Consider the following 17077-nt stretch of genomic DNA (forward strand, 5'->3'; position numbering starts at 1 on the left):
ATCTCTTTTTATTCCTCTCTCAATCTTTTTATCTACCTACCTATCTATTCTACTGGATCAGTTTCTCTGGAAAACCCCAGTTAATCAAATACAGTACATGATCAAGCTGTGCATTTATATCTCAATGTGTGATGATGTAACTTAAATTACAAATTCTTTAAGGAGAGGGATGTTTAAACTTACTCAGTCTTCCTTGAAATAATTATCATACAGCTGGACAGAAAATGTTGTTTGTTAATCCATGAAAATTAAGTGAAAGAATGTTACTGTATCCTAATAAGCATAAACAATGTATTTGTTGATCCATCACTATAAACTATGGAATTAAAAAATAATTATGGTTAGTTTCACTTGTATTAGTATTATTTTGGTTCAGGAATTTTTAAAACTTCTATTTATTTATTTATTTATTTATTTATTTAGGAATGCCTCACGGATTTGTCTGTCATCCTTATGCAGGGGCTGTGCTAATCTCTGTATTGTTCCAGTTTTAGTACCTGTGTTGCTGAAGTGAGTGTCTGGCTTGGGAATTTTAAACTGAGTTTAGAAAAAGCTATTTCATTCTAAACCCAATATTTTTTTCCTTCAATGTAGTTTGAATTGGTTTCCTGTCACTTGAAGCCAAAGAGTTCTAAATAAAATACCTACCTCCCATAAGGATAGAACAGCATATAATAAAACAGACATAAGATAGGTTCATTAAAATAAGGATTAAATGAATATGAGGTATGTAATAAAACGAGAGGAAGAATGGTCTTACCAGAAATTCCAGGCTAAGGTTAATTGCCGTAATGGAGAACAAAATTTATCTTGACTTTTTTAGCAATGAAGGAAAAAAGGAACCTCCATAAATTACCTTATTCTCATTGTCAAATAAAGGAAGCCTGTTTCTTCATCAAGATAATGGAATATTATTCAACCATCAGAAAGAAGGAAATCTCACTGTTTGCGACATGGTTGGAACTTGAGGGCATTCTGTGAAGTGAAATAAGTCAGACAGAGAAAGACAAATACTGTGTGGTATCACCTGTATGTAGAATCTACAAAAGCCATATGCATGGAAACAGAAAGTGTGATTTATAGACTTTGAGGTATTGGGAGCCAAGGAACCTCTATTTGGTGACCAGTAAAACAGAGTTTGTCCAGGGAGAGGAAGTGGGTGTGTGGTGCTGGCCTTATGGGGTAATTGGGGTGCACTGTCCAAATTCTGGCAAAAGCAGGAAGCTCAGCACAGAGGCAGGTATGATATTAGCTACACTGGCTGGGTGAACAAGTTACTGAACCGGCTGAAGAACATGCTCATTAATTCCCAGGAAACATCTAGAAAGAACCGGGAAGAACACAAAGGGAGTGAGAAACCCTACAATAATGGTGGTTGCCAGAATCAGAGAAAGGGTGTTTATTAATGTTAATGTGACCAAAATGTAACCCCCACACTAGTGAGGTCTGAGACACAGAGAACGTAATATACGAAAGGGTATGTTTTGAAAGGGTATGTTTCGAAGAACTAAAAGAAATATTGTGGTAACTACATAAAAGTCTAGAAGTGATTTCAAATATAATATCCTGCCCTTCAAAAACAGAATGGGCTGTTGCCTTTGTAACAAGTTTACTCTTGTTTTCAACTCATTGCTTCCTGGTCAAATTTCAGAATCTTTCCTTGATCAGAATGGTTTGTATCTAAGCATGTAGCTAAGCTAAAGACATTTTTTTTTTTTTTTTGGCTTCCTTTCTCTGTGAAGACATATTATATCGATCTCTATCTATACCTGTATCTGTATCCACATGTATTTCTATTCAGGGCAGAATTTGAATTTGTTTAAGGAAGATAGTATTTAGCACAGTCGTTAAGAAGAGACTCAGGTATCACACAGAGCACTCAATGTCTTAGGAAGAGAAAGTGACCAAGCGAGTAAATCAGGTGTGAGAGTGGCCAGAGTGCTAACTATGACTATGAAGAAAATCAGACCTGCTGCTCTGTGGTGGTGTGGTTCAGGTAAGTCAGGGGGATGGACAGTCAGAGCTCTTTAAAAAACGTTACCCCAAATTTGCCTCCAATTGGGGAAAAACTACTAATGGTAGTCTTGTCTTGTTTTGCCTTTTTATTAGTGACTTGGATGGCAACATGGAAAGCATGCTTATCATAGTTACCAATGTCACAAAGCCGAAAAAGGTTGTTTGCTGACCAACCCAATGTCCAGAAAATTCCCGATAGGTTGGAATGCGAGAAAAAAACTTACAAATAAAGTTTAATGACATTAAATAGACAACCAATTAACATTAATTAAAATCAAGTAAGATGAAATCAATTGCATTCCTAATACACACAGACTAACCATTTTTTCTGGAAGAGGAAACATGATTTAGTAAGATGGGGAGGCAGCTAAGGAAATCAGCACCATATGGACTTGCAGTGACACAGCGTTTTGTCCAAATTGAAGCTGGAAAGGGTACCACTCTGGGCTTGGGTTCTGATGCTGCCCAAAGCATGAATAGATTATGGATATCCACCTTTCAGAGATGTTGAATCAGTAGGCCCCCAGAAGTGGCAGAAGACAAGGAAGGAGAGAGATCTGGAAGCCATGTGATGAGATAAGGATTCAGCATATCGGAGATGTTTATCCGGGGAAAGGGTCTTCAGGGAACATGTGACCAGGATGGTCAGTTCTTTGGAAAGGAAGTCATGTGGCAGGCCGCTGTTATTACTTTGTCTGCCTCCAGAGGGCAGAAACAGGACCACTGGGGGAAAGTTGCCAGGAGGCAGGTATCTGGACTTGGGGTAGATCTGGAGTTGCTGATAAAAGGCTGTCTCAGCAAGAAACATTTCCCTCTTCCTGGTGGTGTTCGGGCTGGGCTGGGTGCTTAGCTGTGGTGGACATGGGAACAAAGATTCTGCTTTGGGAGGAAGAGCGGGCCAAAAACCTTTAGCTCCCTATCAGCCCTGTGATTTTCTGAGCCCTGGTCATCATACAGCTTCTACCTGGATGATTTCTGACAACTGTGGGATGGATATTCTTGTTTGAAATGACTTTAAAATGTATGTGTGTATGTGTGTGTGTGTGTGTGTGTGTCTATATATATATATATATATATATCGAACTACAATTTGTCCTTGTCTTGCCTTGAACAATAGTGAAGAAGGTGAAGCCACTGCCCTGATTGCTCTTAGATTGTGTTGTTGACTGAACTGGCTGTCCTTTACTCTAGTTAGTATTCTAGTAAATTCTGAACCCTCTTCAAAACAGGATTAATTGGCTTTTTGTCAATGCTCATATTGAAGCTGGTATCAGATCTGGCTCAGGACATCGGAACAAGAAGTAAATGCAAAGAGTTAATGCCCTCTATCTAAGGTCAAGATTGGGTTTCAAGATTAGAGGCAAGACTGAGCCTGCTTGTGAGAAATCTAGCAACCCTAGCTATGGGCAAAGAAAGGAAGGAAGGATATTGAGACTGAGAACCTGGCTAGGTCTTCTAGATACCACATATTACCGGCTGTAGTGATCTCTGAGAAGTTCAAACTTAAACATTTTAGACTTAGAGAAGTATTCAGAGGTTTAATGGTTTGAGATATTTTTAGTGCTACTTTTAAAACTCAATGCTTTCTGATATGTTAAAATTGCCTTTCTTTTGTTATAAGGTATTTGAAATTAGGAAGTATCACTTTGAGGTTTTTTTTTTTTTTTTTTAAATATACTCGGTCCACATTGATTGCACGCAAAGTGGAAAGGCTTACAAGTCTATATTTTGTTACACACCTCAATTTCCAGGCATTTCATTTGGATGTTAATTTTTGTATTTGAGCAAATCCTAAACTGCTTTTGGAGCAAAGTTATGACTGTAATTTCACAATTTAAGACCTCGGGTGGCCAGTGATTTGGGTTACCAAGACCATACCGTGTGACTCACTGCCTCTTATGTAGGCCCTCCTTACTGTTTGCAGACCATCACCCTGGCTTAAGCCTATCATCTCCCACCAGGCTGGGTTCAGCCTTTCTGATGAGACGGCTTGTTCTACATCCTGCTTCCAGGACAGTCCCCTTTGAAACCTACTTCAATCAATCCATGCCTCTATAACCTCATTGTATTATATTTAAATCCTTCAACGTGTAGTTGAGAGCCCTCTCAAAGGTCCCATCTTTTCCCTTGAAGTTTCCAATTTCTGTTCTCTCAATTCCCTCCAGGAAAGACATTTTCATTCATTCATTCAAAGAAAACCACTATTTATTTACACCTGCATCTCAGCTCTTTGAGGCTTTTAATTCTCAGGACTTGAACAGAAGGCAATATCACCATTTAACAAATAAATGTTTATTTAAATGTTTACTTAACAGAGGACTCAGAGAACTTTAATAACTTGCCCAACATTCCTGGCTTTTGTCTGATGATAAGTTCCGTGCTCTTTGCACTACACCATGCTTCCTCTCATTTTGCAAGCATTTATTATGGTTTCTGGGATGTGCCCCAAAAGGTGTAAGGTGTTAGGTTAAGAAGATAAATGAAAAACTGAGATCACATATATGCATACATTTAAAATTTTAAGGCATTTTTGTATACATTGATTCTTCTTCAGTAGAACAAAATCAGTCTACTGCAAGAAGTAGGTAGAAATAACTGAAATCTGGAGGGAATCAGGAATGTGCAAAAAGAAATAAGATTCAAGCATTTGCTGATTTAGGACCCCCCCCCCCAAAAAAAAAGGAATACTGAGAAATAGCTCCTTTCTTTTTGGAATTTAAATTTGATTTTGGAGCTGTGTGGGATAATAGTGAGTGCAGGCAAATAAGGCCTTCCGTCATAATTGGCTTCTTTCACCAAATGTCTCCAAAGGGGCTCTTGAAACCATATTTCTATTATTTATTTATTAATTTTATTATTGTTTTTAAAAAAGATTTTATTTATTTGTCAAAGAGAGAGAGCATGAGCTGAGGGAGTGGCAGGCAGAGGGAGAAGCAGGCTCCCTGCTGAGCAAAGAACCCGGATGTGGGACTTGCTTCCAGAACCTTGGAATCTTGACCTGAGCTGAAGGCAGACAACACTACACCGACTTCGCCACCCAGGCACCATGAAGCCATCTTTCTAAAACATGATTCCAGTCCTGGGTGATAGTCATGCATGGGAAGGGGAAAAAAAGGAAAAGCAGTGGCTCCCCAGCTCCCACCTCAGCTTCTCTAGCTTCGCTTAGAGCATGCCCTTCAGCCCCTGAACTCTCAAGACTTCGAAGCACATCTCTGTCCTTGTGTGCATGCTTTTACTCTGTCTGGAGGGTTCTGTCTTCCTCTTCCTTATCCTGGGATTAGTTCCTCGTCTTTGAGCTCCAGCTAAAATCACTCCCTCCCGCCCCACACAGTTTCATAGCTCTTTTCCCCAGAAGCTCATAATTCTTTTCAGTTCTTCTCACATTTCTCTGAAACTACTGTTTACATCCTCCACTTGATTGGGTCTTGTTTCATTTTTGTATCCCCAGCATCCACCTAGCATTGTGCTCTGAATAAAGTAACCATTATATATATGTTTGTTGAATGAATTACTTGTAAACTACGTGGAAGAATCCGAATGAGTAGAGAAACTGGCAAACTTCAGAGGACACAAGTTTAGATTCAAGTGTGGAAGGACAGGTGTGGCAAAGGTGCTTAAAAGTAGACAAGAGAAACTGAGAAGACTCAGGGTGGTTGTTTGCCCTGAAATTTCAGTTCTCTGCCAGGTTGAAGAAAACTCATTAACATGAAATCTGGACACATCTTCTTTCTTTCTTCTCCCTTCTCCTTGTCCCACACCCCTTCCCTTCTTCAACAGGCAATTGTGACGCTAGTTCCATCTCTCTACATGTCTGAGCTAATATCTGAGTGCTATAACAGCTCTTAAACATTTTTCATCTCAGTATTCTTGTATGTTTTTCTGGTTTTAATACAGTACTATGTACAATAACTTTATCTGATAGATGATTCTTCTTTTTTAAGTCAATGAAAGTAATGCATTGCCTCCTGTCACTACTGAGTACTGCTTTGTGACCAACAGTTGAATGCAGATTGGAATTATTTAGGATACCTGGGAAGCTAAGGAGAGAAGGGGCCTCTGTGGGAGAACTGCCTTCTTGCCCCCTGGATGATTTGAGGGGTGGGATGGGATGCAGCCTGTTAACCATTTTGAGCCTCTACAACAGGAATCCATTACATTTAACCACTTTAAGCTTAACAGTTATCTAGTGAATCACATTATGCACGATGCTATGTTTGACAGTACAGAAATAAAGATACGAGTACCGACCAGTTTCTGCCTTGTGAGTTCATACTGGGTACCGAAAGGGGGAAATAGACATTTTGACTTTGGTGTCATAAAATCTGCTCACGCTACGTTAGTTGTATGAACGAGTGCTGTGGGAAATAGACAAAGCGAATGACAAAATAGCTCACAAGGTTGTGGGGATTTAAAAAAGATGTGTAAATGAAAAAACGTCAGTCTTAGTTCTATTACTCAGCAAACACTGCATTTATATTGGTGTTTGGCGATCTTTTGCAGAACATGCAGCCCTCGTCTTTTAGGAGCTGCTAGTTCCCCTAAGCCTCAGACTTCTTTAGTCTGGCTGAATCAAAGAGAGATTCTCCTCAGCTGTGCAGGCCTGGGAGCAAAGGAGGCTCCCAGTCCCGGGAAGTTGAGACTTTTTTTTGGCGGCGGTTTTACTCTGTAGTTTACGGCAGTGGGCGGGCCCCAAATCCCCATGTGGTCCCGACATCATTGACATGGCGGAATCCCCCATCAAACCCTCCTGGTAGTTATTTGAGCGGCGGCGGCGGCCGGAGGAGGAGGAGAGCGGCGGCGGCGGCGGCGGCGGCAGCGGCAGCGGGAGCAGCGGAGGGGACAGCGGGGATACTCGGGGCTGCCGGCTGGGAAGGCGTGGGCAACCCGGTGTGTGGCGCGCCCGGAGCCCCGCGTTTCAGCCCGAGGGAAGGTAAGGCGTGCAGGATCGGGAGACTGGAGGGGACCGGGACCCCAAGCCTCGGCCACTAGGTCCCGCGCGCTGGAAAGACCCCGCCGGACGCCGAGTCCGCGGGAGTGCGATCTCGTCCCGGAGCGCTCCTGGCGCGCCGGGCTTCCCGGGGAAAACTTGGCGCCGCACTGCTGGGGCACCCTGCGTTCGCCTGGGCACCCCAGGAACACGGGGCCCGGGAGGGGGTTGGCCTCCACTTTGGGGCCGCATCTTGCTGGGCTCCGGCCCCCCGCCTGTCCCCCCCCCCCCCCCCCCCGCTTGCCTGGGCTTGGAGGAGGGAAAGAAGCGGGTAGATTCTTCTTGATGAAAAAAAATCTGGGCAGTGGCTCCCGGGCTCTCCCTCCCCCCTCGCCCTCCCCATCCTTCCCAGCAGATTCTGTCCGAGGAATCCGCTCCCCCTCCCGGAATCTCCGCGGCAAGAACGCTGCCCGGGAGGGGGAGGGCGGGCGGAGAGGCCGAGGAATCTTCGACGTGTCACTTTCAGAGGCTGTAGATTTCCATATGGTGGAGGGAGGAGGGCGGGCGTGCGAAGTGGGGCTGGAAGTTGGGGCCGCCTCTCCGCGCCGGGCGGGGGCGGGCCGGGACCTCGGACCCCGGGATGCTCGCGGGGAGGGTCCGGGCCCACAGCCCCGGGAGCCGTGCCGGCCCCCTGCCCCCGGCCGGGCCTCTCCAGGACACTCCCCGCCCCGCCGCTGGCCACCTCCGTGCGCGCCACGTCCTCCCTCTCCGTCCTGCCCCCCGGGCTCCCCCCGGGCTGGGGGCGGTAACCCGCGGCACCGGCAGGACTCGGCGAGACCAGCGGCTGGAAGATCGGGCGGGGGAGCGGGGCGCGGCGGGAAGGAGCGGGCGACCCGGTGTGTGGGCCAGCGAGCTCCGGTCAGTCGGTCACCCCGAGGGGCGCCCCGGCCGGGGGTGGGGCGGGCGGCGGAATCCGCGTCCGGAGGCGGCCGGGAGGGGCCGCGCGGACCGTCTGGTGCCCGCGGCGGGGCGGGGGCCGGCTGGCGTGGGAAGGGCCTGTCATCCTGGGAGGAAAGTGGGGCCTCCGGCTGTGCCCGCGAACTTTCCCAGAGGTCCGGGTCCGGGCGTCCCCTGGGAGCCCAAGCCCCAGGGCCCGGTGTCCCAGGAGACGGGGCTGGGCCGCCTGGCGGCGCCGTTGGCGGGGAGGCTTCCAGGAGTGCGCGATTTGGAGTTGAGCTTTTCGAATCCCAACTCCCACCCTGCCATCCCAGACGGAGGGAAGCAGTGGCATGTTAACCAGACATTGCCGTTTGCCGACTTCCTTAAAAGTTACAACTTTTTATTTTCTCTTCAGCCGAGCATTTCCTTGAAAAAAAAAATTGGAATTTGGCCGCGATGGGCCGACGCTGAGGCCCCAAACCCACACGTTTATCTCTGCATCCCTGTCGGTTTCTAGTCTCCCTCCCCTTCTCACACCCAGGCTTAATCATATTTTGGAACGGGAGAGATCTTTTGTTGGGTGGGCACCCTTTGATTTGCTTGTCCGTTTATTTTTTAATGTTTGGCTAATTTGATTTGAATTTCCTCCAGTTTCCAGGCCCTGCTAGGGAAAACTAAGGGAGAGGAGTAAGCCACTTTTTTTTTTTTTTGGAAGAGTGGAGAGAGAGGTGGGGCATTGGGAAAGGGGAGGCACCGCCGTTGTGGGCAAAGAGTCAGAGGGAGCAGACAGACCCGGAAGAAAAGGAATCTGCTCTGGAATAACACTTTTTTTTTTTTTTTTTGAGGCTACAGGCCTTGGGCAAAAATGCACCGCTCTGTTCTGATTGCTACTGTCTGAGTTGCTCTTCCACTCTGCAACTTGAAGCTGTGACTCGGGTCCTGGACAGGCGGGAGAAGAGGCCTATACCCCAAGGCAGTCAGTGGCTTTTGTGCCGTGTGTGGGGGCTCTTGGTTCCCACTCATTGGAGGCAGGCTTTGTGGACCTAGCGTTCAGTCAATTTCCTGGTTCCCCGGGGAGCAGCTGTTAACTAGAGTAGTCTTTTGGGCATGTTTCTGGCGCTGCAAGGGGACCTCACCCATGAAGGTGTAATTCTCACTTTGTTTAGACACTTGAAGGTCACCCACAGACTGGGTAAGAATGAGGTATAGTTGGTTAAAAAAAAAATCATTAAAAAGTTCTCAAACTCATGTGCTTTTAAAGTGTTCTGGTTTAAATACTCAGAAAGAAAAACTTATCTGTAAAGATAGTGTTCATTTTAAAAGAGATGTGAAAAGTGCAAGATATCATCGTGGAATAGGGGTTGTAATTTCTAGTTACAGTATATACAGTTTCAGAAGGATATTCCAGTAACCTTTTAAGACAGACTTTATAAATAGCCCACATCAGACTGTAGACTGTTGGAGAGCCAGTCTTCTGGGATTTTTGGAAGAATGCTTGGGATTGGTTAGGAGACTGTAGGAGCCTAGGTAGTAATTTATTCAGGAAGAGATTGTGCCCCGTTTGCTTAACACTTCATTTAACATGGTAGGATTTGATAGTGTCCTTAGATGGTAGCCAGAAGAACTTCTTAAACTTTTCAGTTTAGGAAAATGAGGCTCAGGGGGGGGAAGTGACTGGTCCAGGGTTTCCATCGTTGACCAAAGTCCAATATAGGATTGTATTAATAACTCCTCTTTCTTGAATATCTGATGTGTACTAAGCTGTATGTACTGTGCTTTTTTTTATATATTGTCTCATTAAAATTGTAATAACAGTCTTTTAAATTTATGTGATGTTATGGACATTTTACAGACAATGGTGTTGAGGTTCACAAGAATTTAACATCTGTGAGATCATTTTGCTACCAGTAGGGTTTTCTTTGGTGGTGAAAACGGCTCTGTAGCTGTGTTTTCCAATATGGCAGCCACAAGGCATGTTAGCTGTTGTACCTTTGAAATGTGCCTAGTGCAACTGAGGAACTCCATTTTACATTTTATTTACTTTAAAAAAAAATTGTATTTCCTTTTAATTATTTTAAACTGCGACTTGTGGCTACTGGTTACCGTATTGGAAGTCACAGTGTAGAACTTTCTGACTCTCAAATATGTTTGTGTTTAACAGGATCATACTGCTTTTTAGATCTAGTTCAGTGTTCTTTCTTACCACCAGAAGATGCTTAGATCCAGCCTTCCAGCGGAATTTAAATGCTGAGTCAGCTATACCTCAGTTTTGCTTTTAAACCTGGAGTGGGTAAAATAAGCACCTTTTTTTTTTAAATGCTTACATAACATAGTTTAAACTGATGGACAAAAATTTAAATGACCTTTTTTTTGTTTGGTTAAACTAATCGTTTGTAGGAACAGCTGAAAAGGCAGGGCTTGTTGGTTATTTTAGTATAATGAAAGAGTGTAAATAGGAGGCACTATGAAAAATCACTGATGGGGGTTAAAAAAAAATGACCTGATAACATAACCATGTTTACCTATTCACTGGGTGATTCTTTTCATACGATGTCATGTCAGGTAAATAAAAAGGTGAAACCATCATTAACTTTTCCTTATGTAGTTGCAGAATTAATCCAAAGAATTAAAATCGTTGCTTTACTACCAAAGAATAAATTCAACTATAAAACACTATATTTCATCTGTGAATGGGGAAGAATATATCTAAGAGGAAAACAAGCAACCAGAAGTACTCTTGGTGGCAAACGGTCAAGTAGTTTTCTGATTAGCAAGTTGAATTTATCTTTGTTGCGCTTTAGAATTCATCTGATAGGAGGAATTGCAACAACTTTCATGATTTTGTATGAAATAGTAAAAATTTCAGCTCCTGTTGAAGTAAGCATTTATCTGGATTCTATCTATAAATGTCCAGTAACTGAATACTTTTTGGAGGAGGGAGGGCATGCTACTTTCAGGAAAAGACAAATGATAAAGTTATCTTTTTTTTTTTTAAAGATTTTATTTATTTATTTTGACAGACAGAGATCACAAGTAGGCAGAGAAGCAGAGAGAGAGAGAGGAGGAAGCAGGCTCCCTGCTAAGCAGAGAGCCCCATGTGGGGCTCGATCCTAGGACCCTGGAATCATGACCTGAGCCGAAGGCAGAGGCTTTAACCCACTGAGCCACCCAGGCGCTCCTAAAGTTATCTTTTTATTAGGATTTTTAAAGAAGTAACTTCCAGGTTCAGTATAAATATATCTGAATCTGTGTGCCTTTCATAGTTACTGTACTTCCCAGGATTAATGACAGTTCATGATCCTGGTGCTAGAGCATTATTTGATCCTGAAAAACCTAGACTTGTAAATCAGCTTTAAATTGATCTATATTATTTTAGTGTTTAGGTGAATTGCATGGCCTCCAGCTTTTTCAAACTTGTCAATTCAATTACAGGTGAGTCATTAGTTAATGACACTGTTGAGATAGCTGAAACACCCTTTTCATACCCATTCCTGACCCTTGGGAGCATAGTTATTTTCAAGCAACCAGGATAAACACCACGTTATAAATAGGATTACAGTGTTCTCATGAGTGTGACCAATATGGGAACCACCATTTAACTCACGATACCTGGTTCCATTTGTCTAATCTAACGTCAAGGCATTTAATACAAGTGAGAGACTTACTAAAATCTTAAAAGACAAAAGATGTTGAGAGATGGGCAGATAATGGGCAAAGATTAGAAATCTTAAATGTCTGATGAGGGCTGTCTCTGAGCATCAGTTTGAAATCAGAATCTGCTCTGCCATGGACTGACTTTACTTTTTAACTGTATTTTTGATCCACTTCTGAACCTCTCTCAGTTTGGATTTCCTGATTTTATTATAAAGAGGAAACGTATCATCCATGCCTTTTTTTTTTTCCCCCTGCCAAACGGTTGTCCAAGGAATTAATGAGTCAGTGTATTGAAAAGTGTTTGGTAAAGACTTAAACAAACTCCGTAGTCCCTTATATTCCAGAATAGCTGTTCCTGTTACATTACTTTGCACATTTTTAGAGACCTCCAAATTGCATGTGGACAGTTTGAAAAATAATTTATTTTTCCCTTTTTGGTGAGTAAATAAAGCTTAAAGCTTTACATTGCTGTGTTCATTTTCTCCTTATTCTGATCGAATAGTTGATTTGTGACCTCTCAAAAATTGTACTGTACATAAGTCGTCCCAGCTCCATGTTTTGGGCAAGTTTTTCCTTAGATGTAGCTGATAGCTGGCTAGCATTGCTGACGTGGACATGACAGTCTGCTTGATTTGGGGTTTTTCTTAAGATCAAGGGGAAAAGTGCAGTCTTTTAGAGGAACTTTCAATACTGAATGATAGAGGCATAAGGCTTTAGTCATTGTATATTATCCAAGTAAGCCTATTATTTGAGCTTCCAGTAATTACAGCTGAGGATGGGGGGAAAGAATATTTTCAGGTCCAGGGAGCTTTGCACCTTACCTGTGTTTCCATTTTAGAAGTCATAATTGCCATTTTTTCACATTAATGAGGTTAATCCATTAAATGGGAGTTTTTTGGTAAAAGACATTTTCAAGCAAACCTTATTTCTCATCCTGTGGCTGTTGGGAATATGCCCAAGTGCTTGAGGAGAAGCTGTATTTTATTCTTTAGTTTACTTTGAGTATAGGGAGATAGATATATCTACACATATACAGACATACACACACATGTATATAATATAGGTATATATATATATACTATTTATACATAAATAGTATATGTATACTATACACTTACATATATGTATGTGTCTGTGTATACACCACACACACACCTTTTTTTGCCTTAAAATATAAAGTATGGTGGGGCCCCAGGGTGGCACAGTCGGTTAAGTATGTGACTCTTGGTTTCAGCTCAGGTCAAGATCTTAGTTAGGAGTCTTGACATCAAGCCCCACATAGGGCTCTGTGGTCCGTGACTAGTCTGCTAAAGTTTTTCTTTCCTTCTCCGTACCTCTGCACACTCTGGCAGACTCGCTCTCTCTCTCTCTGTCAAATAAATAAATAATTAAAAGAATATGAGGTGTGGTGTGGTGTTACGTGCTTCAGCAAGGCAGAAAGTACTTGCATCATCATTAGATAGGCAGGTCTCTGTAGAAGTCAAGCACAGGCCCTCTGGGCAGATGACCTGATGCTACTTTGGGGCTTCGCTACTTCCTCAGGAGAGGCTCGTCCCTACTCACGAGCTTATCTGGAGGCAAATTGTTGGTGGTGCAGTTTTACTGTCTAGATCGGTCTCTGTGGACCAAAAAGATGGGGTGTTGGTGAGGGCATGGGGGACAGAAAGTTTTTTAGGCTGCCAGATGTAAATCGGGTAAGGTAGTGTGGGGGTGTTTCTCGTTTTGAAAGTGGATCCATCTTTGAGTCTTTCCTATTTGCCCCTACTCGAGATACGCAAGTCTAGCATTCTGTAACTCCTGGATTGTAATTTTCAGTGCCCTTGGCTGATGAGATGCCCTTGTTGGCAGTGCTCACTGTTGATTCAGGCATTGGCTCCTAATGTTTTGTTTCTTTGATATCTTGACAACTGCTTGTCAGTTTTAAATAACTGGAGGGAGGTTTTAGTAAGATGGTATTTAATTTTATTTCATTCACTTACTTATTGCCTCAGAAAGCATTTCTTGAGTTCTAGACTAGATTCTTTGTTAATGGGATATTCTACTCTGTTTTGACTTTCTTGGGGCAAATGCAAAGCATTTTTTTATTAACTTACAGGGTATTCTGTTTGTATTTTTGGAATGTTGTGTAGACAGTGGTGTCTGCCACCAAACTCCTAGGGCAGGATGGTGGCACCTTCAACTCTTTAATTCTTTCTGAAATTTGAGAAGTGTAAAATTGCAGCACTTACAGGCTATGTTTAAAACTAAATTTATATTAGAATTTAAATCTTCTGATACATCCTCCTTTTAACTCTGGAAGATGAAGATTTTTATAAAGGCAACCAATCAGAAAAGTTTACTTGAACTAAGTTAGTTTGATAGCAACTCATGGTCTTCAATTATGAAGAGCTTTCTGTTGAAATAACTATCTAGAAAATTGTCTTCATACATGAGCAAATGTAAATTTGAGAAGTAATTGAAGACTCTGAAATCCCAGGAAATAGCGTGATTTAATTTATTCTTAAGGGACTTAGCTTCTCCGTAACTGGTGAAGGAGGGGTCTTTATTAAAAATAACTCCATTGTTCTTGATGTAACTAATTAGGAATTTGCAATTATCCAGGCAAGCCTAGGATAAAGTTTGGTTTCCTATTCTCTATGAAAAGGTTTTACTGTTAACAGAAATTTAAATATATCATAAGAGGAAATACTTTCCAAATTAGGAGAACAAACTACTTTTAAGCACTTTGGAAAAATCAGTTGTAAAAACAGTATAAAACTGCAATAGGGGTTGAAGCTGGTTCTCCTGGGGGTGTGTTCAATAGAGACACAGGAGCCCTTCGCATTGTTGATTAACTCAATGCTGTCCCTTGGTAGGAACAGTTTACTAGCAAAAGTTAGAACTATATTTTTGTATGCAGAGCAAAGCACAACAACAAGTAAATATCTTTCACACCTTACCCCACCATTAGACTTCAGTTATGTCTGTTTATTTGTTTTGGAGTTTTTCTGTTGACATTTGCTTCGCTACTTGTTAATTTCTTTTATCACCTGTAAGCACTTGATGGCAGATGGGTGAGAGCAGGTGTTAAAAGTTTAAGAACATCATTATTACTTTTAGTTGCCTATCTCCCTTTCCTAGCCATTTGGGCAAACTTGTGGAAAATCTTGTGTGTAGTATTTAAACAAGCCCATTACGCGCCCTCATCCTCTGCTTTTTCTAAAGCAGGACCTTCCTGGGCAGCTGAAAGAACTGACTGGTAAGAAGAGTAAATTTCTTTAAAAATACTTCGGTATATTTATATCCATTTACTCAGACAATGAAGTTTTCTAGTATATGACTTTTAGGGGTCAGTTTTTACAGTACAAGTTTTATGTGTGGGATACTTCATATATTTTTAGGATATTATGCTTCCTTTAATATTTTGGAAGTTTTTTTGAAGTGTCTCTTCCATTGTTTAAGTTGTTTAGGAGGACAATACTATCTTTAGATACTGCTTTTTCTGGTTTTTCTTTTGTGTTTTTCTCTTGTCTCAAAAATAATTCCATTTTAGAGTAATAGAGTTAAACATTATTCTGAATTAGTGAATCAGAAAAGACTTGAAAGTACATTGACTTGGAACCCTACTGTATTGCTGTTGAGAACATAAAAGGTAGAGCTGCATGGAAAATGGTTTTGTGGTTTCTCAAAAAACTGAATATAGAATTACCTAGCAACTCCATTCTTAGGTATGTACCCAAAATAATTAAAAGCAGTGACTCCGACTGATACTTGAACACCAGTGTTTATAGCAGCGGAGTTTATAATATCAGAAAGTCGGAAACAACCCAAGCATCCATTCACAGATGAATGGATAAACCAAGTGCGGTATATACTTAAAATGGAATATTATTCAGCCATAAAAAGGATTGGACTTCCTCTACATGGTACAAAATGGATGAACCTTGAAAACATGCCGCGTGAGAAAAGCCAGACACAAAAGGACAAATGGTATGTGTTTCCACTTATATGAGGTACCTAGAAGAGATAAATTCATAGTCACAAAGTAGAATAGAGATTACCAGGGCTAGGGGAAGGGGAATAGGAGTTCCTGTTTAGTGGATATAGAGATTCTGTTTGGGATAATGAAGTTTTAGAAAGACTCATGGTGATGGTTGTGCAACATAGTGAATGTACTTAATGCCACTGAAATTGTATGCTTAAAGAGGTCAAAATGATAAATGTGTTGTCATGTATATTTTACCATAATAAAATACAAGAAAAGATACTGAAGGAGATTTATTCCACACCATCTCCATTTGTCTCTTGTTGCTCCGCCTTGGTCTACCTCCTTACTGCTATGCAGGTGTTTTTTTGTCTGTTTGTTTTTCTTTCCTCCTCCTCCTCTTGCATTCTTTTTTTTTTTTTTTTAAGATTTTATTTATTTATTTGACAGACAGAGATCACAAGTAGTCAGAGAGACAGGCAGAGAGAGGAGGAAGCAGGCTCCCTGCTGAGCAGAGAGCCCTATGCGGGGCTCTCCCAGGACCCTGGGACCATGACCTGAGCTGAAGGCAGAGGCTTTAACCCCCTGAGCCACCCAGGCGCCCCCTCCTCTTGCATTCTAAAGGAAGATTCCCCTAGGCCATTTTTAGAGATCAGAGTGTCCTCATTTTATTAACTGACTTGAATTTAAGACACTGTTTGAAAGTAGTAGATCTCTGGAGGGAGGGGAAAAGACATTTTAATATTTAGATGAACCCGGTAGTTTATTAATACCCAAAGACAATGTAGGCACTTAAAGGTAAAGTAATCTATCCTGAATTTCACTGTGAGTCAGCCAAAAATCAGGGATGTGCACTTGGACTTGTCATATTTTCTATTCCATTTGCTCTTCAGTACTTTAGGAAAAAGTTTGATTTCCACTCAGAAACATTCTAAGTCATTTCAGTTAGTACGCACGTTTGAAGTGTTTAGGCGCTAACATTCTTCCAGTCCTTAGACTAAACCCTGTTGGAAGGGATAGAGTGAAGAAAGCATGTAGTATTCTGTTTTATTCATTATTAGCAGTAATCATGCCTCAGATAAACCTCATTGGCTACGATACTGCCACTGCGTAAAGGTTTTTTCAATCATTATGAACTTGTCCCTTGCGGCTAGTAATTTTGTGGTAGTTACTGCTCCCTGAATGTTGGTGGTTTGTTTTTTGTTTTTTGCTCCTGTGATACTGCTGTTGAGTTTGGGTAGGTCACTTATAAAAAGATGGTGGGATTTCCATTAAGTGATTAAGTATAAAACTTAAACATCAGGTATAAAGTGCATGTTAGGAATATGAGAAATACAAAAATTCAAGTGGAAAGATTTAAGCTCATACACAAATAAGTTATAGGGAAAATTACATTACTTTAATTATATATGAATGTAATTAAAGTAATAAAAAAAGTATTTGTCGTCCATAAGAGTTCATTAATTCCTGAACTCCTGGAAAACAGTATAAAGTTGCAAGGGTATATGATGGTACTGAGCGTGTGCTCTGCTCACTCTGTGGTGTACTGTATTTTCTTTGCTGTGTATATGTAAACG

At 41.7% G+C, this 17077-nt stretch overlaps 1 protein-coding gene and 2 pseudogenes across 1 annotated transcript; 1 reads left to right on the forward strand and 2 right to left on the reverse strand.

Annotated features, from left to right (window-relative positions):
- Positions 1-414: 414 nt before the first annotated feature.
- Positions 415-514, reverse strand: LOC116861405 (annotated as a pseudogene).
- A 6774-nt stretch (positions 515-7288) lies between these two features.
- On the forward strand, positions 7289-8858 carry LOC116861400 (translation initiation factor IF-2-like; the record flags this gene model as incomplete). Its single annotated transcript, XM_032847943.1, has 2 exons — positions 7289-7861; positions 8735-8858. Coding segments are annotated over exons 1-2 (697 nt in total), but the record flags the coding sequence as incomplete, so codon positions are not given.
- Positions 8859-16462: 7604 nt separating this feature from the next.
- LOC116861402 lies at positions 16463-16618 on the reverse strand (annotated as a pseudogene).
- Between the last annotated feature and the right edge of the window lie 459 nt (positions 16619-17077).

This window comes from Lontra canadensis, unplaced genomic scaffold (genome assembly GCF_010015895.1).
Source record: "Lontra canadensis isolate GAN:19392208 unplaced genomic scaffold, GSC_riverotter_1.0 scaffold196, whole genome shotgun sequence".
NCBI lineage: Eukaryota > Metazoa > Chordata > Mammalia > Carnivora > Mustelidae > Lontra > Lontra canadensis.